General features: G+C 52.0%; 6 protein-coding genes across 6 annotated transcripts; 2 read left to right on the forward strand and 4 right to left on the reverse strand.

Moving 5' to 3' along the window:
- Positions 1-474: 474 nt before the first annotated feature.
- PV09_00786 (uncharacterized protein) lies at positions 475-2,584 on the reverse strand. Its single transcript, XM_016353578.1, has one exon. The coding sequence runs from the start codon at positions 2,471-2,473 to the stop codon at positions 1,028-1,030; it is 1,446 nt and encodes a 481-aa protein (XP_016218731.1). The 5' UTR covers positions 2,474-2,584; the 3' UTR covers positions 475-1,027.
- A 540-nt stretch (positions 2,585-3,124) lies between these two features.
- On the reverse strand, positions 3,125-4,437 carry PV09_00787 (uncharacterized protein; the record flags this gene model as incomplete). The annotated part of the gene is made up of 1 exon (XM_016353579.1): positions 3,125-4,437. Exon 1 carries the CDS (start codon positions 4,313-4,315, stop codon positions 3,125-3,127), a length of 1,191 nt encoding a protein of 396 aa, XP_016218732.1. The 5' UTR covers positions 4,316-4,437.
- Positions 4,438-4,657: 220 nt separating this feature from the next.
- On the reverse strand, positions 4,658-9,468 carry PV09_00788 (uncharacterized protein). The gene has a single exon (XM_016353580.1). The coding sequence runs from the start codon at positions 7,946-7,948 to the stop codon at positions 5,045-5,047; it is 2,904 nt and encodes a 967-aa protein (XP_016218733.1). The 5' UTR covers positions 7,949-9,468; the 3' UTR covers positions 4,658-5,044.
- A 60-nt stretch (positions 9,469-9,528) lies between these two features.
- PV09_00789 (uncharacterized protein) lies at positions 9,529-11,452 on the forward strand. Its single transcript, XM_016353581.1, has 3 exons — positions 9,529-10,278; positions 10,335-10,764; positions 10,826-11,452. Exons 1-3 carry the CDS (start codon positions 9,856-9,858, stop codon positions 10,954-10,956), a joined length of 984 nt encoding a protein of 327 aa, XP_016218734.1. The 5' UTR covers positions 9,529-9,855; the 3' UTR covers positions 10,957-11,452.
- A 1,680-nt stretch (positions 11,453-13,132) lies between these two features.
- Positions 13,133-21,245, forward strand: PV09_00790 (uncharacterized protein). Its single transcript, XM_016353582.1, has 4 exons — positions 13,133-13,789; positions 13,845-14,047; positions 14,105-14,212; positions 14,265-21,245. Exons 1-4 carry the CDS (start codon positions 13,369-13,371, stop codon positions 21,018-21,020), a joined length of 7,488 nt encoding a protein of 2,495 aa, XP_016218735.1. The 5' UTR covers positions 13,133-13,368; the 3' UTR covers positions 21,021-21,245.
- A 110-nt stretch (positions 21,246-21,355) lies between these two features.
- PV09_00791 (uncharacterized protein) lies at positions 21,356-23,571 on the reverse strand. Its single transcript, XM_016353583.1, has 2 exons — positions 23,270-23,571; positions 21,356-23,102 (listed from the first exon to the last, which is right to left on the reverse strand). Exon 2 carries the CDS (start codon positions 23,010-23,012, stop codon positions 21,600-21,602), a length of 1,413 nt encoding a protein of 470 aa, XP_016218736.1. The 5' UTR covers positions 23,013-23,102; positions 23,270-23,571; the 3' UTR covers positions 21,356-21,599.
- Between the last annotated feature and the right edge of the window lie 89 nt (positions 23,572-23,660).

Consider the following 23,660-nt stretch of genomic DNA (forward strand, 5'->3'; position numbering starts at 1 on the left):
AGAGGTACGGGCCTTCTGTACACCGAGGTCGCAACACGGCAATTGTATGTTATTACAACATACTCCATGATTGATGTAACTTTTTCAAGCAAGTCTGTGAAAGTGATTAGCTGCGACCTGCGATTAGAATGTTTTCGAGTATTGTAAACATGGAGAGCCGATGCGAACTCTGTTACCCGCCTCACTTTTTCCAAGGGATGATCAATTACCTTACGCGAGGTAGCTCAAAACGACTGATTGAGAACCAAATGGACATTCTACCAATGGATCATGCTCTTCTCCACCGCCCCAATATTTTCTTACACATACTGTCGCAAGCCACTTCTAAAATTGGACTGGTATGCCATAGTACAGGCCAAAGGACTGACCGGCCGTGCAGACTTTTGAGACTTCTATGATAGCCCTTTGGAATGGGAAGTCAATACCATCTCGATGCCAATCTGCTGTATCAGCTCTGATAATAGCATGGAGAAGCAGTGATCACGCAAACGAAACGTATAGCAACTGACAGCAACAAACTTAAAAGGTGGAGCGTTTTCCCACAACAGTCCCGAGCCCAGAACACAGTTGCCTAATTTCAAAGCCATCCCTATGCATTTGCTACTGTACAATTTTTGACTGAGCTGAATCCCTGTCCAGAGCCTGCCTTTGAAACTTCGATAGACTCATTCCGTGTTTTGAGAGTACTGGAGATAGATGTTCGGAGATAGGGATATGAGTTAGGTTTTGACAAGGTTTACAGCAAGATTGAGTACGTCGGGCGAATTTCTGAAGTGGTGGTCTCTGTTCTTTTACTCCGCCGGTCGCAATCGGAACCCCCAGCCATATTAATCAAGCCTGGTGAGCAAGTAACAAGATATATGACGCGATATTGGGCAACGACTTCGGCGCGTGGCTTTGCTGGTGCGCCCATGCCCCGATATGCATGCGCAAGACTTTGGGCATGCATGCACGCTCTTGCGGGTCTGCTCGGCCACGTATCTGCTTCGACGGGGGGAATCCCACTTAGATTGTACGAGCTTTGTGCTTAAGTGTCCGCGAAGCAGGCGCACTCAAGGTATCTTGCAATGGCTATAGATTTCAGATCGACGTGGCGCCAGAAAATATCAGCAGTGATGACGACAAAGGCAGCTAATATCCCGCTTCCCAAGATAAGCCCCGCAATCCAATTCAGACCCTCTTTGCCCGTAAAATGGATCCAGATATTCGGTGTTATCGAATAACCAACGATATGGATCAACGGTCCGTGAACGATGTAAAGTGAATAACTAATGCTACCGAGATATTGAGCAAAGGAGGTGACGAAGGGCGACTGAAGGGCGGAACAATTGGTTATGGCCCAAACAGTGCAAATGGCTCCCAGAGATTGCAGAAACCGTTTTTTGTCGGAGTATGTGGACGGCGTAAGTTGGAAAAGAGTTTGATAGCCGGGAGTGTTGCCAATGTCCAGATTCGGCGTTGAGAGCAGGTAAAGCCCTGCGAGAAAGAGAAGAAGCCAATGCTTCACATAGCCATTTCTTGTTGCAGAGTCTTCCAGGGCTAATCTTGTTTTCGCTTCCCATTGCGGAAGCAAGTCTTCGTCCTCCTCAACGATGGTCTCTAGCCTTGCAGGTCGGGGCTCGGGCTTTTGATTGAACAGGTCGATGTCACACAAGATCATGCCGGCAAGAAAGCACACGACTTCCCAGCGATCCCAGAATCCACAGAAGAGGACGATGAGGCCTGTAAGGAAGAGACGGACGGCGAATTTACACCGCGAGAGGGCCAGCAACACGACGGTAACGATAAGAGAAGACCGATACTCGAACGGAACGGTCCAAAGATGCGGATCATACTTGTTGTAGTATGGAAGCAAAAAGCCATTCTTGTTGTAGTAGTAAAAGAGATCGGTCATGCTGGCCACCTCGTTCAACCAGTCCCAGAATTGCGAAGCCAACGTGGCCTTTGGTAAGGGGTGAAGGTCCGAGTACACGATGAGCTGCTCATCGCCGGTGACGAATTGTCTGGGGTACTCCCACAGCCCAAAGTAGACGGTACACATGGTGACGAACGTCGCCGCAATTGCGGGTAGGTAGAGGCGGATGCCACGCCGAAAGACAGACGACACCAGCACCCCGGGGGCTGCAGCCGCTTGATGGGAGTGCATCAGGGACAACGGCTTAATAGACATGACGTAGCCTCCGACTACGAAGAAGACTGCAACCATGCTGTGACCTCTGTAGAATAGCGACAGAAAGGGTAGCTGAACGATATGCTGGTTTGCTTCGCTCTGGCCATAGCCGTATTCGATGGCCGTCGTATATGAGAAGAGAACATGAAAGCAAAAGACGAACAATGCAGCAATCCCCCGAAGGCCGTCTAACGCAGCTGTGCTGGATTTCTTCTTCCCAGCACCTGCGCCAAGAGCAGGCTGCCGATGTATGAAGCTGGGCATGAGCGTGCGAATACCCACGACAACTCGTTGTCTCAGCATCGATTCCGTTCAGACATAACCAAATCTTTGTTGAATTTTTCAAACAAGAATACGGCAGCCGCAAAGTCGAAAAGCGTGCGTGTCATCTCGTGCACAGGGCGAATATGATGCCTCACAGGTTTTCTTTCATGTTTTAGGAGGATCAGCAGCAAGGAGAGTCTTTTCAACGTTCGCGGCCTAAGCCCCCCTGCAGATCGTTCCCGCTTTTGGCAACCTGGCGCCGTCAACCACAAAATGGGGCTTCCTGCTACCTTTTGCGAGGAGTTGTAAAGCTAAATATTCTGGAGTGAACAATACCGGACTTTCATTTGGGCATGCAGTCTAGGTAAAGCGGCAAGACTTTTTTCATTCTTACAGTGCTTAGTTTCGTTTCAGCCCATGACGAGTGGAATCGAAACAGAACAGCAGGCACTGTCACGTAGTAACATATATTCTCCGTATACAACGTTAACATAATGAATTTTTCTCGGTTACCCGACAGAAGAGGAGAGACAGGTAGCAAACGAAGTGTGATTGGACGTTTAGGTACGCCTTGTTTGTGTGCAGAGTATCGCCCCGTCGAATTCGGCATGACCAAAGCCCATTTCTGTAGTTTTCCAATTTATGCTTGTAGAAAAAAAAAAAAAAAAAAGAAAAAAAAACGTCGGCCCATCAGCGCCCGAAAGCGTTAATGTCCTTTCCGAACATGTGACGCAGATCACGCACCAGCCATTCTGGATGTTCGTGAGCGTAAAAGTGTCCGCCGTGCTCGTTCTCGACTTCGTACACCACGCGGCCCAGCGTGCGGCCGTACGCTTTGGGGAACATCTCAATTTCCTTCGGATTGTACGTCAGACCAATCTTCACGCACGGCATGTACCTCAGCATCGCCTGATACGTGTAGGTTGGATCCCGTTCGTGGTTCACCTCGTAGTAGATCCTTTGCGCTGCGGCGGGACCCGCTTTACTGAACCAATACACCGACACGAAGGTCAACAGTTCTTGATCAGACCAAGGATAGCCGTCAGACCAGTCGTTCAGCTTCTCATACAGCCAAGCAAGCAGTCCCACCGGTGAGTCTGCCAAAGAGTACCCGAGAGTCTGTGGTTTGGTGGACTGTAGAGCGTTGTACCCTCTCGAAGTGCTAGCAAACCACTCCGACCTTTCCCGTGCTCGCCTCTCCGACTCGCTGAGTGGTATGATCGCCGCCTTCAATGCCAGCAGCGGCTGTGAAGTCCAGCCAGGTGCATTGGCAAAGACCATGTTGTAGTGGCTGGCAACGCAGTGATGTGGATATCTGTGGCCTATTGCCCGTGTGATCCAATAGCCCCAGTCGCCCGCTTGCGTCGCGTACCGCGAATATCCCAGGGAAAGCATCAGCTTGTGGCAAGTCTCTGCATACTGCGCAAGCCCAAACCCAGGCTTCGTCACGCCGTCGCTGAAGCCAAAATTCGGCAATGAAGGTGCAACGAGGTGAAATAGTGGTGGCTTTGCCGGGTTCTTCGCAAGTTGCTCTCCTATCTTGAGGACCTCGAGGAAAGATCCGGGCCAGCCGTGCACGAACAGCAGAGGGATGGCTTCTGGGTCCATGTTCCTCTGATGTATGAAGTGAATGTCGATGTTACCAAAGCCTTCTACGTTGATGGTGGTCTGGAAGTTTGGCAGTTGATTGATCTCCCTTTCCGATGCTCGCCAATCAAACGGAATCCAAGCTTCGACAAGTCGTTTGATCTCACTGCGCGGCGGCCCTTGAGACCAGCCGACTTCTTGCATCTCATCTGGTAGGATGGTCAGCTGCAGCTTTTGTTTGAGCTGGTCCAGTTTTGGCTGCGGCACGTAAAGTTTGAAGGGAGAGGCGCACATGATTTGGAAATGCAGCGACACAAACACTGTTCTGGCGTTTGCATTAAAAAACTGCTGATACAAAGCCAGATGTCTATGATCTAACTGAACACTGGATACCAAATCTGGGCATCAAGATTTGCCACGATGGGCGTTCGTCCATGCTTATATAAGATCCACGTCGATCTCGAGTCTGAGACCAGGCGGGCTAAACTGCATTGTATCGGAGTGATATCATACCAGAAAGACTGAATATCAGCGCTAGTAACCTTTTGGGACAGGACATTTCACACATGCCAGGTAGGAGTCAAGCTGGAGAAAATTGACCAAAGAAAAAAATAGATCTTGAAGCGCAAAAGTTTTGCGAGCTTGGGATTATGGTATCTAATGTACATATATACATAAACCCTAAATGGTTCAGCTTTTGATGACCTTCCCCACCTCCTGATTTCCGATCTTAGGACTAAAATTTAGAACACAAGTGGTATCACAAATTCCCGAGTAAGAGTAAGACAACAAGTTATGCCTTAAAATGCGCCCGAATAGCTTTCTATCTGTACAACATAGGTAAATCCCCCCCGGGAGCCAGAAAACCATTTCAAGTAATAAAAAAAATACGGCGGCCGTGTTCGATGTAATTGGTCGTTAAATGACATATCAGATGCATGTTTTCGCCGAAAGGAGCCACGAGAACTTGTGCCGATTGTTCCCAGAAACTCCAGTTCGTAGCGAAGAATGGATGTAGTCGGGTTACAAGGCCACTGCGTGAGTAGGGAGAGGCGGTAGAGGTATGTTTGGCGGTAATGAAGACAATGGCCTACTTGCCCGTTGAGATGGAGGTGTTACATTTGGTGGCAATGGCGGAAGAGGCATGTTTGGTGGTTCTGAGGGACTAGACATATTTACTGGCAACGAGGGAAGCGGCACGTTGGGTGGTTCTGAGGGACTAGAAACATTTGCCGGCAACGAGGGAAGAGGCGTGCTCGGTGGAGGTGCTGCTGGCGGCAAGCCGGAAAACATCATAGCTGGCATCGAAGTTCTTGTTCGCACTGCAGGCCGGCTCGGATTTTGAGGTGGTTCTGGCGGGGCAGTCGTTGGCGCTGGAGTAGGCGCTGGTGAGGCCAAGACAGATGGAGGTGCTACGGGGACAACTGGCCTGGCGATGGGAGCGTTGGATGGCTTGAAACCGACGCTTGAAGCTCGTCTGGGGCCAACGCTCTGTAAAAAGTCGTTCGAGGGTATTGATCCTGCAAAATAAGAGTTTGACAGTGTAGAAGCATGTGACGGCCGACTCGTTATGCTTGGGCGACGCTGAGACAGGAATGGCGCAGGATCCGAGCGAATCTGGAGGCTAGTTGGCCGGCGGAGTGGGCGCACCTGTTGGGAGGCCTGTTGAGGTGGGCTGGGCTGAGGATTTATTACCAAAGGAAGTGATGGCATACGCTCTCGATGTGTAGGCGCAGATAATCGCTTCATAGTTGTTTCTGCAGTAGCTTGACTAGAAGAATTTTCTCTTGAGTTAGAAGTGACCGGTGTCGTCGTTCGAGAAGACTCCATGCTTTGCGATTTTGTTGCAGGCAGTGAAGAGTACCGTCGAGGATAGGCAACAGGACCTGGGCCAACGCTTCGTTGCGGTGGCACAGCGCTTGGATCCGATGGCCTGATTGGAAGCATACGCGATAATGGGCGTCTTGGGTTTGAAACAGAGTCCATACGGCTCAATGATCGCGATGTAATCGATGGTAGCTGTCCTACAATAGAATCGGGACGCGATCTTCCGTCCCACGACTCAATCTCCGAGTTGCTTTTCTCAGTAATCTCTAGCAATTTTAGCCTCGCAGGCAACGTGTGAGAGTACACTTCAGACGTTCTTGATCGAGGATTTTGTGAATTCAGCACAGGAGCTTCAACTGATTTGGGCTCCAGAATATCGCTCAAGCGTGAAGACATAACGTCTTCGTACGACGGCTGCGGAGACTGTGTGCTTGCTTCAATTGTGCTTGTGTCAGTTGGAGCCGTTGACGCGACCGTCAACTGTCCAGTGTTGCTGCTCGCCACAGTGTCTGACGTACACGGAGCTTGTTGGCTCTCACTAGACAAGTCACCGAATATTTCGACTTGTGGCGATGGCGGTTGAGAGGAAGCCTTCGAAGTTGGGATTGTCCCGTGATCTGTATCCGATGCCTGAGAGGCCCTCGTTGAGATTTCAGAAGCTCGCGACCCTTCTCTCAGCCTCTCAAGCCGAACTTGGTCACTTGAAGCCACAGATGAGTCCATAGGTGAAGTACTTGTAGCCCTTCCCACGAGCGAATGGAGCTCCGCGGGAAAGCTGGCGTCCCGAGGCGAGCTGCTTGGGGAATTTTGGACAGGCATGTTTGCATTACTTGGAACTGGAGGAACAGCAATGTCCACTGGCGAACGCGGTGATCTTGGCCGTGAGAAAGACGACATGGATCGAGGTCGATGAGTTGAAGACGTCGCCGAGATCAAACTCGTCGGTCTAGATATTCGATATCGGTGGCCCAGTTTCTCTTCGGTGACGGCGTCCACACTTTCCTCATTCACGACATGAGCCTCACCGTCATCTTTCTTCTTTTCCCCGCCCATCTTCTCAATGATACCCCTGATCGCCCTCAGCCACCCGTGCATATCCTCAGCACTTCTGAAGACCAACAAAATGTTCGTGGCATTTTTTCTTCCCGCTACGGGGTTGCGCAACCGCGAGAGAATCGATCGCGATTTGTTGATTTGAGGAGCCGCCTGCGCATTCATGTGCTGTACAACCTGAACCACCCAATGCTTGCCAGGTATGAGGTCACACACAAATGCGGCCGACTTCTCGCCCAGCTGCAACACCTTTTCGGGCTTACGATCGGAAGTTCCATTACCAGTATACTGGACCAGGCGCCCTGTTGTCATCAAGACGAAAATCTTATTCACAAGCTCGGGAGTTTCATTGAGTGTGGAAAATCGTCGAGACACAAGTTTTGCACTTTCCTGGGGCGTCTCGCTGTCACCATTCTCCTTCACGGAGGGCAGCGAAGTGTTGCTCCCAAGGAACCCCGCTTGGGACCTAAGATTCTGCAACCGCAGAAGCGTATCAACGGATGCTGCGGGGCACTGGAGTACGCCGTGTCTGATGGCCTGGGGGTATGCTTGAGAAAGCGGAATGGCCTCCCAGTAGTCGGCTGTCCGTGGTTGTTCTATCCGAGCTGGAGGCTCGATTGCGCTCGTCTGCAAGGATTGCTGTTGAGGAGGAGGCGGAGGTTTTCGAGTGGGATATGGCTCAACCGTCTCCAATTCCCTCTTTGGCCTCTCTTCTACAACATGTAGCTGCTTTGAGGGTGGTGGCTGTGGTGGTGGCAGCGGATGCGGTGGTGGTGGCAGCTGCTCAACAACAGGTTGCAGTCCTGTCTCATGGTAGCCTCGAGCGGTCTGAACCTTGGGTTTGCTAAAGAGGTCGAACAGTGTGTACTTGGATTGGCGGCGATCCAGTTGCTTCGTCTTTGGGGCCGGTTTGACCTCTTCGACTGCGGGTTTCCTGACGTCCTCCTTGGTTAATCCTTCATTCAGCGCAAGAGTGCTTCGTGAGAATGTCGCCCGTAAGGACGCGAAGTTGCGTCCTGACTTACGGCCCTGATCATCTCGGGCCATGGTACGGTAAGCACATGAGCTCAGAAGGCGCGATCAGGCTGCATTGGTGAAGGAGAAGTCAATCTCGCGAGATATTAGTGCGCAAAGATTACGCGGCAAACAATTGACTGCGAGACCGGGTGGAAGCACGTAGCACCAAGGCGGATCGATATGAGAGTCCGTTGCTATTCAGCAGGGATGATTTGGTGACTGCTCGGGCGATATAGAAACAGCGGGACTAGGACGCAGGGATAACGAGCACAACAGAGTGTCCAAGCGAAGTGGGAGTGCCTCAGATCGCTCACGCAGGCGAGAATTGCCAGCAGGGGTCAAGGTGAGTACGCGGGCCGGGCGTCACGAACTGTTGGACAAAGACTGCAAACGAAATGGGAACCTGGAGAGAGAGCGAGAGAAGGTCGAATGAAATAAGGAAAAGTAGCGAGTGAGGGGGTGACACGCGAAAGAAAAAAAAAAGCGCCGAAAGAGAACGAGAGACGTCTTTTTGATCGCAAAGTGTTTCAAGCATGGCCGGACAGAGACAGGAGCGTGTTTGAAGTCGGCCGGCCGTTGGACTAACCGGATTAAGGCCAAGTCAGTATGGAAATGCGCCTCCCCACGAAACGAGAGATTAGGTCGGCATGGAAGCACACCTTGTGTCACACTGGGGGATGCCGGGATATACAGTGGCCCTTGGTCCTGTGCCTGGAATCGGAGCCGCTGTCTCGTATCTTCCCTGCTCTCACCGCCGCCGTCGTAAGGTGCACTACCCGGCCCGACACCGTGCGAGCACGCAGAAGACGCGGTCCGAGGTCGTCCACCACCACCGCCCAAACAACACTACGCCCTGTGAATGCTTCAGCGCGTGGCTTGAGCTTCTTTGGGGAATTCACGGCGCCCGTCTTCCATGGTGCCGTCGCTATCGGAATTTAAAGCAAGCCACGAGTGAAAAAAGACACTTTCCTGGGTGGATCCATCCCTCCTTAGGAGACTGGACGTGTTTTCGCGTCGACTAGGGAGCCATGACAGGTCTCCGTCCGTCTTCCCACACGGCCGGTACCAGACCTTAGGGCTGAGCGGAATGTTGTCGTTGGGTTGCGCAGAGGTCTCAACAGGACGATCCGGATAGACGTGGCAGATCTGAGAAGGCGTAGAAAACACGGCGAAGTATGGCTGCTCCAACACCCATTGACCCGCGCTTTGGCCTGGGAACGTGATCTTCGCTCGCGCGGGCCTGGTTGATCGGCCGAAAAGATGCCCAGAGCCAGGTTGGCCGTGTCGCCCTTCTACCTGCTGTTCAGTCGGTTGATCGCGGCGGAAAGCATAACCTTAATGAAGGATCGCGTCGACACTAGCCCGGCAAATTCCACGCAGATTGTCATGAAATGAGGGCGAGAGGGTGTTTGCACCGTGTGGCCCTGCGCGTCAGGACGAACGGTGCATCGATGAGGTGTGTGTTTGTGCGTGTTTGTTTGTACGTGTGGATGCATCCGCCATGACCTTGCGTGATCGTGGACGAGCGCGTTTGACGATGAGGCCCAGCGCTCACCCGGCAAGATTCTAGAAGCGCGCCTGCAATCTCTCCCGCTTGTTCTCGTTGACCTCCCAGATCGCCTACGACCGCCTACAGCTCGCTGGAGCTTCGCCGTTGCCAGTCTCCGGACCATGGCTCTCGCGTCCAGCCAGTCATTCAGTCAGTCCGCTTTCGGTGACGAAGCGCTTGACGGCGGGACGATGCAGCCAAACCACAAGCTCGCACGGGATCGCCGTCACCTGCTCACAGCTCCATTCCTGGCGAAGGTGATCGCACGCTCCCACATGCTCGAACTAAAAGATCACACCACAGGCGCTGACCGCACGATGCCTATGGTTCCGTTGTCGCCACCTCCCTCTGCTGTTAGCTAGCACATCTTCCGTCCGACTCGTCCTAGATGGCACCCGATCTAAACTCGCTGCCCCCGTCGCCCAACCCAGCGTACATCCCCCCAGCTCGCTCGCCTCGCGTCATGGCACAGCCAGAGGATCGACGTACCTCCCTCCAAGCACATTCGCCGTCTTCGCATTCGTTGGCTGCAGCCGCGGCCTTGAACGCCGGCCTGCATGGCGACGGGTCTCGACGCTCCTCCAACAGCTCGCTGCGTGATGTTCGGAACGAACGACGTCGTCGATCGTCGATTAGAATGAGCCTAAATCTGAACGATCCCACCTTGCCTGGCCCGGGAGAGCTTCAACAGCTAAGTCCGAGAGCGAGCAGATCAGGTTCGAGCGCATTCCCGGAAAGCCCGCATCACCATCGTACTCCCAGCCTGGGTGAGCTGCATCAGGAATGGGAGAGCGAGCAGGAATCTCAAGTTGCAAGTCGAGGCTGTCCGGTCGACGCCGCATTGCTTTTTTAGCTGACACAACGTAGAATAGATTGCTGAACATGATCCGCCAGCAGCAAGCTACCATACAAAACCTGCAGAACCAAAACGCCGCCAACCAACAAAACACCTCCGCTGTCGACGACAGCACACCCACCTCTGAACGATCCATGTCATTTACTCACACCGGACTAGTGCATACGCAACCCCATCCTTCGGCGACAGCTCCAATCCCTCGATCACGCTCTCCGTTCATCCCCATTCCACTCTCAAGAAACTCCTCCTACCGGTCAGACAGAAGCAGCCATGAAGTTTCGCCTTCTCTGCGGCCCTTGCCAAATCATGGCCCCTCCGTCGACAGCGGCGAAATGCTGCTTGGGTCTTCGGCAGTGAGAGATGAGAGTGCATTCTACCAGGCCGAAACGCAGAACCTCACCCGTGAGAATCAGATGCTGAAGCTGAGGATACGTGAGCTTGGTAAGACTCTTCGTCTCCAATTTTACGCAACGCATCGGACGTAGAGATTGACGATCGCTAGAGCGACAATTAAGCGACCTTGGCTTGTCACCGTCCAATCCTCATTCGCCAGCTACAACCTCCAATCTGCACCTTCCACCCATTACAGGCGAAGACGCAGAGCCTCCACAGGACACTGCGGCGCATTCGTAATGCGATGGCGTATGGTGTTTCCATGTTCGGTTGCAAGCAATGAGAAGGCCGTGTTGAGCTTGATATTTGGGCATTTACTGAGTCTCATCGCACATAAGGGTTCATGAACAGGCGTCAAGATGAACGTTTCTTAATGCTTAAGATTCCTTTTTTTGGCTTTCGGAATGGTCTTTGGAGCACGAAAGAAAAAGCTCCGAGTACGACATGAACTCTTTTCGCATCCACCTAACACGTCTCTGACGTTTTCTTTTGACTCGCGTAGTCAAACATTTTCCCAGGCAGTACACCAGTATTCTTGCGTGCTGTAATGAGCGATGTGAAATTACAACACGAAACTTTCCGCAGACGCAAGCCAACATGTTGGAGATGTTTCAAATATCGTGCGCGCTTCAAAGTGCACGCGAAACAATCAACAAAGGCCCGCAAGAATTCAGCTAGCTAGAAATTCAATTTAAGTTGCAGGAAGTGTGAGATACATGCACAGATCTTTGTCTCGTGTTCAGTCCATCTTCTGATTCCAAATTGACATTTTGACGACTCGAAGGTGTAAGGTCGAACCCCACACTGACAGCACGAGTCAAGATCGGGGCTTACAGGATCTGACACGATCCAACGAAGGCGAAACCAGCCCGGCTCATGACCTTGCGCAATTAACGGAGAGTGGTCTTATCCCTTCCTCATGTGGCGCGACGAGTTTGCTTGCAGGCAGCGTCATGACTCGGAGCCCGTTCACACGACGCGACAATAGCTTCGCTGATGGGATGTCCTGTTATCGACAGCAACGACAGCAACAAAAACAACGACGACAACAGATAGTCGCCATAAAACATATTGTTTCATCGTTTTACGCTCACCAAAGAATGGTTTAGCTACCATTTCTTCCCTGCCAATTTCGAGACCGATAGAACTAGTGGTCGACGCGGGAAAGCTTCGTAAAACGTTCGAGCATTTCATCTTCATAAAGTTGAGCGCTCTGTACTTCGTGTCTTCGGCCGGGAACTATCTCAGTCCGGCCTCAGGACTGAAGAGGAGGTATGACGTAAGGCAAACAGGTGTCGCTGGTGCCACGACGTAGCACATCCACATATTCCCGTCGAGACTCGTGGCTGATTCCAGTGCCCCTTCGTTCAGCCGTGCGATTGCAGTGAAGCCTTTCCTTCTCTGAATCATCCTCCCTCGGCCAGCTACTCTTACCAGACCCGACGGCCTTGAACACGATGTGCAATTCCATGACGTAGAGACAAGGCGTATAGCCATCAAGTCGAACTTGATGCTGACTGCACCTTACATGGTCATATGCTCTGCTGTCGAGGCATTCTACGGGTCAGAACGAGAAAATTGGGCTAAGTTATTCTTCGAGCGCACCGATGTGAATAGGCGTCAAGTTTGCAAGCTGAACGCTGACGAGGAAAGCAAAATAAGTTGAAAAGATGACTTGGCAATTGCACATGAGTGTAGGATGTTAAGCAAGTTCGCTTGGCCCAATGCTTTCGCAGTGTCATCTAAGACCCTTGTTCTTGCCTAGATACTTCCTCCCTGCTTCTCATCTCTGCCCTTCGTTCCTATGCGACTGCGAAATGGACCTTCGACGGCCGGAAAGCATGTCCGATAGTGTCCACATGCGTACGTGCCCAGGGCTCACGTTCGCCTCGAGTTACACCGAACGCAGGCTTGGGGAACAACAACAAAAAACGAAGTCTCTGTTCGATTCGTAGAGCAGTTTTTCGCACGTCGTTTGTATGCAAAGAGCTCGGGAAGCGGCTGGTGGCATCCTTGCGAGATCAAGAGGTCGCGCTCCAAATCATGCAGGTCTCCTTAAGCAGCGAAACGCTAACGCAAGACTCCTGCGTCTGTTCAGCGATAGTATTTCGCTCAAAGTCTGGTGGTGGAGCAGGTTACCGTGCGTGTCGAGGTCCCCTCTTAAGCCGGACCCGACGTGGCCCAATCAAATCTCGCCAAGCAGCCCGCGTTGAGAACCTGGCACAAAGTCCTCTGGCGTGCCAGGTCCGGGTATGCCCGCCAAACCTTGCTGACGATGGTTCACCATGTTTGCGAATTCTGGAAGGGAAAGAAAAAAAGATTAGGGCCTTGCCTCGCGCTTTTGCGTCGACACAGGCACAAAAGAGGTCCCACGGACGCCTCCCCTGATGAATTGCCACGGCGTTTGCTGCCAGCGGACCCAGCAGTCTCCCACGTCTGTTCCCGGCACCCCAATTGCGCCATTAATCGTCCACGTACGGCGCTTGTCATCTGAGTTGTTCATGATATCAGCGCTTGAGTCAGTCTCCTGGTCGGATTTCAATATTGTTACCCATTCGTCGCTCTGCGTTTCGCCTGTTGAGGCCCTCGTCATCCCGCACGTTTTCTGCATTCCATGGTCACGCCGCCAATTGATCCATTGAACCGTGCTTGATGGGCCTTTTTGGGTTCTTCGGCCATAGCTATCAAGATGACTTGAAGAGACCGCTTGTGAATAAATGGTTAGAATCTTTGGAACCCCCAGACCAAGAATCATACTCCGAAATCGAAAGTGTTATCAAAATTAACGAGGACCAGTTGTCGTCAGCATCATCAGCATCGTCTGAACTCATAACTTCAGGCATGTCGTCACCAGTACACAGATACTACGATCTATCGCAAGTGAATTTCTCAGAATGGCAAGACCCATTCAGATCTCGTGGGGTCCCGTCGCCGCAATACGCCAATTCGTATCAAAATGGATATCAAACGGGTGTTCCTCAGAGATACGAATACCAGCGGATAATCTCCCCATATGAGGTTAGCGACGATGAGTCCGAGAGCGAGGACGAAGAAGACGAGGATGAGGGAGTTGGTGAGTGTAATTCTGATTCACAGTTCAGCCCTTCGGCTAACCATCACTTGTACAGCAGAGGATAACGAGATTCAAAACTCTGCTGCTGAAGAATCCGCAGTAGTGCCACCTCCACCTCCACCTCCCCCACCACCGCCGCCGCCTCCCCCGCCTTCTGAACCGCCTTCTGAACCACCTGCTGAACCGCCTGCTGAACCGCCTGCTGAACCGCCTGCTGAACCAGAGGAGGCACCAGTTGCAGTGCCATCAGCATCTGAGGTAGGGAATTCGAGATAGAACACTGCCATTGGGTCATCAAGCTAACGTAGCGATCAGTCCGAAGATGTAGCTCCTCCGCCACCTCCTCCGCCTCCACCAGCCGACGAGCCTGATACCGGCCCTGAAGCTTCAGAAGCGCCCATGGGAGCAGAAGATGAGGCCGAGGTTCGTCAATTCATATACGTGCATGGAAATCGACATCTGATAGTAGATTTAGAGTTCCGTAGCCGTTCATCCTCCCCAAAGAGAGGATTGTCCTTCTCAAGATCTTCCTCCGTCGGAAGGAGAAGCTCCATCAGAACCAGTTGGAGAGGGGACGTTAGAAGTCCCTCCACATCCAGATGGCCCGCCAGAGACAAGCGAGTTAGCGTCGTTACCGCCGCCTTCGAGCTTGCCAGACGAAGCCGCAGTTCCTCCAGAAGCAGCTCCTGCAGTTGAAGCATCCTCACAGCCACCACGGCCGCCATCACCAATGCCGGATCAGGAGGTTGAAATCGTTGCTGAGGCTGCTCAGGATAGCAATAACGAAATTTCTGGCACGCCAAATCCTGTGACAGAACAGTCATCGGTTGACGCTACGCCTCCCAAAGATGACATCAAGGACATCGAACCTCCTTTGCCAACCTCAGTCCCTTCTGAAGAGGATACGACAGCGCCCACAAACGACGTCGCCGAAGCTCCTCCGTCCCCGATGGCAGTAAAGTCTGTTATGTTTGACCCAAGTGTCGAAGACAACAAAGGCGGCAAGTTGTCGAAGAAAGACAAAAAAAGCGTGAAAGCCAAGGAGGCAAAAGCGAAAGCTGCAGAGGACAGGAAAAAAGCTAAGGAGGAGGAAAAGAAAGCAAAGCAAGAAGCACGCAAGAAGAAGGAAAGAGCAAAAGCAGAGGCTTCTGGTGAAAAGACAACAGTGTCTAAAGACGATAAGGGCAGGTTGAAAGTAGTTACGGAGAAAAAGGCAGAGAAAAAGGAGGAGAAGGAAGATCAGGAGAGGAGAGATACGGGTAAAGATCTGAAGAAGAAGGCCAGCACAAAGGCTTTGAGCATTCATGATCTCAAGAAGAAAAAGGAGGCAGAAGCAAAGAAGGCGAAGGCAGAAAAGAAAAGGAAAGAGAGCGAGGAACGAGCGGCGAAGACACCCATAAAAAGCGCCTTGAAAACACCCACTGTCGCTTTCCCTGATCCTCCCGTTGAGGAGAATGAAACAGCCACAAATCAATGTCCTGATAACGTGGCCGAGGAAGACGTTAGTTCAGGCGGTGTACAGGACGGAGCGCAAAAGGATGAATCGGGTGCTGAAGAAACGCCCTCTCCATCCGCGCCTGCAGAAGACGTTCAGACTGGACCTGATGAAGAGCTTCAAAAAGTAGACGCCACAGAAGAAATTACTAAGGATGAGGACGCTGCTTCCGCGGACAAAGTAGTACCAGACGCAGAGACAATCATCAATGAGCCTCAAGGAATAAGCGAAGAGTCCGCTACCCCACCTTCTCTAACACAAAATCACGCTCCTGAATCCACGGCCACCGATGTCAGGCCTATTGAAGAGACAGCTTCAGCAGAAGCAGCAGCAACGGCAAGCGAGACCACGTCTCCGTCAAAAGATGACGACGAAACACAGTCCTCCGCCGACCGCTCTCCAAATGAGCCAGAGGAAAGGTCAATAGAAAATGAAGGGGCTAGCAAGAATGAGGATACGGCTTCTATAGAGGATGTAGCAGCTGCCCAACTCGCAGCTGAAAGTGAGAGTCAAGAAGGCAGTAACGAACAGAATGGCGGTGACGTAGTTTCTCAACCAGAGGTTGAAACGACTCCAGAAATTACCGTTTCTTCTGATGAAAATTCTGCCGAACCAGAATCTCCCTTAAAATCCGCTCAAGCGGAGGAACCAGTCTCAACCAAAATCATGCCCGATGGCCAAATAAATACTCCAGAGGAGCAAGACGAGTCACAGAGTGCAAAGGCCGAAGATACCTCAGCTTGTGTCGATGAAGGTTTGCCTGGAGAGGAAGTACAGCCAGAGCATGAACACACTGGGGATTCTGAAGCATTTTGCTGTGAAGGCTCGCCAGATGAGCAAACACAATCAAGCAAAGAAGCCACCGAAGATGCTACAACGTGTGCCATTGAAGGTGCCTCAGATGAACACACTCAGCCAGCACGTGAAGTAGTGGACGAGAGTACAATATCTGCAGCTGAGAACACGCCAGAAACACAGGTCAAGCAGGAGAACGAGTCAGTCTGTGATGATGAAGGCGTTTCGGATAAGCAAACCCAGTCAGCTGAGAACGTGGCTGAAAACGCAACCGATAAAGATTCCTCGGATGAGCAAGCCCAGCCAGCAAGTGCATTGGTTGAGGACGGCACGTTACCGTCCAATGGGAGCATTCCAGAAGTACAGGGCCAGGCAGAGAATGAACCGGTTCAAGATGGCACGGCTTTTCGCGGTGAAGGTATACCGGATGAAAAATCCCAGTTGGATAAAGAGGTCGCTGAAGATAATCCTGCGTGTACCGGTCAAAAAGCCTCAGATGAGCCAGTCCAACCAGCAGGCGAAGTGATCGATGATAACACATCGTTGCCAAAACAAGATGTGCCAGGAGAACAGGAACAACAAGAGCAAAAAGCAACTGAAAATGATACAATCAATGATGACCACGGGACTGCAGAAGAACAAGCACAATCAGAAAAAGGAGCGACCGAGGATATTGCAGCGTGTACCAGTGAAGATGCGACTGAAGGGAAAAATCAACCGAACAGAGATTCAGTCGACGATGATTTATGTGCTCATGATGGTGGAACAGTCGAAGAATCAATGGCTGCCGATATTGTATCTGAGCCTCAGTCAGGGATGGAGTCAGCAAGTGGTGAAGGGGTTACAGAAGCAGCTCCAGAAACTATCCAGAACCAGTCGGCTTTGGCCAAAACATCTTGTAAAGATGCACCCAGTGTTGAGGACTTTTCTGGCCAAGCAAACCCTGCCGACAAAGGAGCGCCTGTAAATGAAGACCAGAGCCACTCTAATAAGCAGTCGGGCGAAGATTCTCAACCGGTGTCAGAATTGCCCTCCCTAAATGTAGCTGAAACGGCAGAGACACCGCAGGACCAGGGTGATGTCAGAGATACACAGTCTTCAACAAATGAGGTTGTTGAAGCTGCTGATATGGACAATGGGGCATCAAACGTGCCAATTGCTCATCCACCAGCAGAACAAATTAGTCCTGCAGAAAATGACAACGCAGTTGAAGTAGCCGGAGAAAATTCCGAGCTGGCTGAGGAACAAGGCCAGCCCTCTGAGGATAAGGCCGTAACGAATTCTTTAGAAGAGACTGTCACAGAATCTGCCGAGGAACGTCAAGAATCCGTTAAAGTACTTCTAGCTTCAACAGAGCCGGGGGAAAAAACCAACAATACAGGTGACAAGGAAATTCATGCCCAACAAGAAAAAGAAGATGATGAAGAAACGTCTACTGTTGAAGCTACGGTGGAGAAGCCTGAGGAAAGCTTTGAAGAGCCACATATCGAAGAATCTGATCCAGTCAGGAGCTCTGCAGTCGAGAAGTCTACCGATGGTGAACATGGTCCTACGAGTGATTCGCCTAACCCGGACATTGGAGAGACTACTGGAGCAGTGCCAAGTGGTGAAGTCAAAGTTGTAGGTGAAAGCTATGATGCCTTACCAGAGCAACAAGCTTCTGAAGACAATGGGGATTCCAAGAAAGCTGTTGAAGAAACAGTCTCAACATATGGTGATAACACAAAAATAGGTCCAGAACTAGATCTGGATGCACACGAGCCAGCGGAAGATGTACCTCCCACCGGGGAAAACCCCTTGTCGCCGCCGCAGCCAACTAAATTGCCAGCTGATGAACATCAAACTCTTCGAGAAGCAGGGGATGCTGAAGATTCTTCAGCTTCCACTCATGATGATGATGATGATGATGATGATGATGATGATGATGATGCACGTTCTAACAAATCTGTTGTTCTTGACCAGCAAGATTCATTGGTCAATGAACCAAATGATGTTGAAAGAGAAACATCAGTGGAAGAGCCGCCGCCTGCAGTCGAGCCTGAAAATGACAAGATCGCCTTAGCAGAAGGTAACTCCGGACCAGGCGAATCGTCTACCGCAAAGCAATATGAGAAGGGTAATGTAGATGAGCCGGCTGTTCCTGAGACAAACCCCAGTCTTAAGGAAAGCCACACCGAATTTGCAACTGAGGGATCAAAGGAAAGCGCCATTCAACTTCCTATTGAGACAGACCATGGAGAACAGGAGGATAAAGGCGCCAAAGCGGACTCTGACCCATTTACGGGCGAAGTTACAGAGATGCAGGGCGAAGATGGGCCGGTCGACATACCTTCAGGCAACGACAGTGGTTCACATGATCACTCTGATGTAAAAATGGGAGAAAACAATGAGAATTCGCCTGCCAATGGAAATAATGATGTTGCAGCCTTGAAAGAGGAAGCAGAAGGTGAAGAAGCTACGGGAGAAGACTTGATCCCCCCAGAAGAAGGAGTTGAGGAAAGTGAGACGAAAGAAGGAGCTGAGGAAAGTGAGAAGAAAGAAGGAGCTGAGGAAAGTGAAACGAAAGAAAAGGCTGAGGAGACCAGAGAATCATCTCCCGAACAAGACCCCGCTCCTGCAGATCCAGCTCTCGAAGAAAGTACTCCTGGAGAAGAGCTTGATACAAAAGCGAATTCCGAACATCCCATTGAAGTAGCGTGTGCGGAAAATGCTGCTGCTGTAGAGGATCCCGCTGGAGAAGAGCCCGCCACAGAAACTCATGCGGAAAGAATCCCTGCTACGGGAGAAGCTGTTGATGAGAAAGATGCTGTGGAATCACCAGGAGATGCTGCCGAATCACCAGAAGATGCTGCAGCTGAACCAACGCCTGCAGACGAACATGCAGAAGCGCCGTCAGAGGTTCCTGTGGCAAAAGAGATTACTGAGGAAGCCACTCTGGAAGATGTTTGTGCTGGTGATTCTGAGCCTGAGCACGAACATGAGCAGGGGCAGGAGCATGAACAGGATCAGGAGCTGGAACAGGAGCATGATCCGGACCTTGAGCAGGCGCAGGGGCCGGAACAGGAAGAGGAACAGGAACATCAGCATGAGCCTGAGCCTGAGCCTGAGCCTGAGCCTGAGCCTGAGCCTGAGCCTGAGCCTGAGCCTGAGCCTGAACCTGAACCTGAGCCTGAACCTGAGCCTGAACCTGAGCCTTCCAAAGAAGAAATTCCAGAAGCTACAGCTGAAGAAGCCGCTGGAGACGCACAGAACGAGACAATAGATGAGTCATCTTTGGCCCCCGAAAAGGCTGGTGAGGACGAGGGAATGCCAGAAGAGGCCGCCAATAAGGATGGCGATCACCTTGACAAGGATCGTGCGGCCGAGCCAATCGAAGAGGCCAGAGACGTAGTCCCCGCAGAGCTGCCTTCTACACCGGATATGAGCAGCGGGGAGAAGCGCCGTCGTCGACACTCACACTCTCATGCACATCGCACAGAGCGGAGAATGAGCAGTGCAGCAAGCTCTCCAAAGAAACGCGACAGCATGGATGCCGCTGCTACCAGCTTGTTTTCGTTCATGCGGGGGGGTGGCAGCAGAAAGGACGATCGTAAGCGCAGCGGAGACTATCAGCCTGGGTCGAGCTCTCGTAACCGCCCTCGAACTGCTTCTGAAGAAGAAGAGCGCCGCAAACGCCACGAGGCACGAAGAGCTGAGCGCAAGCTTCGTGAAGAGGCTGGTAGTTCCCCGACTGACAACGGTGAAGTAGCTCGTGAAGAAAGAAGACGACGACATGAGGAAAGGCGAGGCTTGAGGCGCAGCGAGGCAGATCGCTCAGTCCAAGAAGATGGAAAGAGACCACCTCGAGAAACACCAAGGACTGCAGAAAAGTCACGAAGACACCACAGACATCGCGAATCCTCTATAGCAACACCCGAAGAGAATAGCCCAGCTATAATGCCGCTCGACGAAGAAGAACGGAGAAGACGCCGCCGTCGCGCTGAACGAGAAGCGGCGAGGCGAGCTGCTGAGGACGAAGATGAGGAAAAGGACGCTGCGCTCAGGGCAGCTAAGCTTAGAGCTCTTGACGCGAAAGAGGCAGAAGAGGCGAAAACACCTCCGGGCAAACTGCGTGACACAGATCGCCGTCACACGGATCGAGCTGTGCGCAGAAGTGATGCGCCTCAATCACCCAAGCCAGGCTTATTGAGATCCCTTACATCTCCGGGGCATAGTGGTAACCGAAACTCGCTCTTTGGCAGTCTCTTGGGCAGCTCCAGGAAGGAGGCATCCACGCCAACCCGCAGCGGAACAAGCAAACATGAGTCCAGGACACGGCGACACCATCAACGCACTCCTAGCGAAGAAGCTCGGCACCAGCGACGCAAAGAAGAGCGTCGGAGAGAACGAGCACTAAGAAATCTCGAGGGCGAACCTGTCCAAGATGGTTTTCCAGACGCTCCGTCAGCCATTGAAACCTTCCCTCCCCCAGCTCCTACGGACGATATACCAAGAGATCCAGATGATGGAGTTCCACCACCACCACCACCTCCTCCTCCTCCTCCTCCTCCTCCTCCTCCTGCTCCTGCCCCTATGGGTCTTCCGGGCGATGAAGAACTACAGCTTCCACCACCGCCACCCCCTCCAATTGACATTCCAGGTGATGAGTTGAATCCTGAGGCGGAGCCTTCCTCATCTCGTCGAAAGCGTGAGAGTAGGGAAAAGCCAAAATCTCGGCGCGTAGAATCCGATCGACATCACCATCGTAGTCGTGCTCCAGCAGACAGACCTCGTGTGAGCAGAGTCGAGAGCGACAGGCCAAGGGCAAGTCGAACATCGCCCGATGGAGGAGACGTGACACCGCCAAAGGAGCGAGGCACTGCTTCACCTCGCAAGAGCGGCACAAGTGGTGGCCTGGGCCTTTTCAGTGGTTTTAAGAGAGTACTTGTCAAAGGAGTTTGAGGCTCAGCAAGTTTAGCAAGTTGTTTTCCAATTATGAAAAATCCCTAATTTGTCCATTATGTGGGTGGCACTTGTTGTACAACATTATGAATGGAATAGACTCCGATTATCGCATTGGCTAAGTGCGGAACGAGCAGAATCACGACACTGATGTAGTTACGAGACACATGGCACAAGCTTTCTCGACTTTATGTATATCTACTTTAATGATCATGGCTATACGAATGTTTTATTCCCAAATTCTTAGGTCGTCTCCATATGTCGACAATTTTCCTTTTCAACACTGAAGTGTGATGCTCCCTCGTAGAGAGAAAAATTTACTGTGTCATCAGTTTCAGCAGCTTCGACGCCTCGATGCACAAAGAGCACAATTAAAAAAAAAAAGGGGGCAACTGTGACAAAGGTATTGTTATTCAGAGATTGAAAGGTAACGTTAGCTCAAAAGTCTACTCTGTCAATGTGCTATGTATCGAACTCGGAAGAGAGAGAACATGAAATTCTACAATCTTTCAGCCCCACCATCCAACATGCAGCGTTATTGCTTGAAAAAGCTCTGACAGTTTCGATGGCTGCTATGAGCTAAAAGTTTGTGGGTGCAACAAGCGTGCCCCTCGGGACCGCGTTCCGCACCACCATGTTTTTGGAGTAATGCTCTGCAAAGCCGCCGGCAACGATTCGCTTGACTGCCTCGTATCTGTGGTACTTCCACCAGCGATCGATGACCAGCTCCGTGCCGCTGCTGCTCTTTCCTCCAAACCGCACGACGAGTCGGTGACCCAGGTATCGGATGTCATCCTCGTCTATGGCAGTGCTGAAGCGCGGCCCCCGATAGGGACGCTCGATCGTGTGGAGTACGTCCTTGGCGACCTGGTGCAAGTTTTTGCGTTTGTCCTTCGCGACGTGCCTGGCTGAGGAGCGAGCGAGCTCGGACAGCTTGGACTTGATGCTGTACGCGTCTGAATTATTGTGATACGGCGAGTATCGCTGCTTCCAGTCCTTGCGCCGAAATGCGCCGAACTCGTATTGATCCGTCTCGTCTTCATCGACGTCTTCATCGTCCTCGATCTGCGTCCAGCTCTGCTCGTACAGCAATGCAATGTTCTCCGCAGCCGCCTGCTGCACGCCGAAATCATTGCTGTCAAGCTGATTCTCAAAGCATTCAAGTGGTCTCTCCGTTTTTCCCTCAAGATCCTCAAACATGGTCGCTAAAAATCCCCACTCTTGAAGAGCGGCGGTAACAACGGCGCCGTTATCTCCTGCTTCGATAGATTCGCCGTCCGTCTCGATGATGTCTAGCAGATAGTCCATAACATCTTCCACGTCTTGGATATCCGCGCCGCCAAAGAATGCGCATGCGCCAAGCGTATGAATAGCTGCTTCCTGAGCTTTGTGCGAGCTCGAGTCTTGAATCCTAGTTCGCAGCGGTTGGTGAACCTCTTCGAACAGCTCTTCGCCCGTGGTCAATACTGTCATTGAAAGCGCCTTTAGTGCATAGACACTCTCTGTCTCGGTGCTGCCAGCACGGAAACACTTCAGCAGCGCGGGGATCAGATCTGCCAGTTGTGGCTCGATCTCGGCCGCTGCGAACTGCGCGCGTAGAATATTCGTGTATACTACAACCATTTCCTCCCTAGCTTCAGCCGTATTCCTCTTCGTCCTGCTTCGCTCGATGATCTGCTCGCCGACTTCGTGCAGTTCATGCTGCCAAACGTCGGGGGCTGCGCGTTCGTACGTGCTAAAGGCGTTGATGTCAAGGCTAGCAACAGACGAGTTCAGGTCATCATCTTCATCGAACTCGTCCTCCGATCCTTGCCTGCTCACGTTTCGCGAGGCTGCGCGCGACCCGCCAGGCGAATGATTTGGTGACCCGGAAGGCGAGTTCACAGCAGATCCAGCCTGCGAGCTTCGAGCCGAGAGCTGGCGCTGCTTCGCCTTGCGGGAGGTCGTCTTCCCGCTTTCGAGAGCGACCCGGCGGAGGTCTCTCTCATGCATCTTGGAGGGCTGAGGGGCTGTGATGTATGCTAGGTTGCCGGGATTCTGACGTGCGATGTGCGCTCGCACCAGTTCGTTGCTCTACAGTCTCTAACGCATGGTATACGTCAGTCTGGGCGCAAAGAGCAGTTTCACAGGAAGAGTGCCGCAGGCTGGGTGAAAGTGAGGACGCAAAGCAAGCTGCGATCGTGTTCGCCATTCGCCAAATGATAGCCGCCACACAGTACGAGCGATCAGAACACGCAGAAATGACTCACAAAAATTCGTAAGGAAAAAATGTTATAGGTTTTGGCGAGGAAGTTATGCTGTTACACTAGCGACTCACGACGCGGGTCGGGGATATCAGTGTGTCTCCAGTGGTCGTCTAATAGCATGAACATGTCGTGATGTCACAGACAGAGGGTACAAGAGCGACAAAGCAGCGAGCGGGTTGTACTGGCAGACAAAGGACGAGTAGCCTCGGAGACGACAAGAGAGATAAAATAAGCCGATCGGGGAGACGACTGCGCGAGGGATTCTTAGACGGTATCGGAGTGTGCGTTGGCAGGTGAGCTGTGAAAAATCGGGTGGATGTGGGTGCGCCCCAAGAAAGTTGGCGACTCCAGATGCGGGTCAGTGGCACGGCTTTCTAACTTAGCTTGCGCCACC

The sequence above is a fragment of the Verruconis gallopava genome, assembly GCF_000836295.1.
Source record: "Verruconis gallopava strain CBS 43764 unplaced genomic scaffold supercont1.2, whole genome shotgun sequence".
In the NCBI taxonomy this organism is placed as follows: domain Eukaryota; kingdom Fungi; phylum Ascomycota; class Dothideomycetes; order Venturiales; family Sympoventuriaceae; genus Verruconis; species Verruconis gallopava.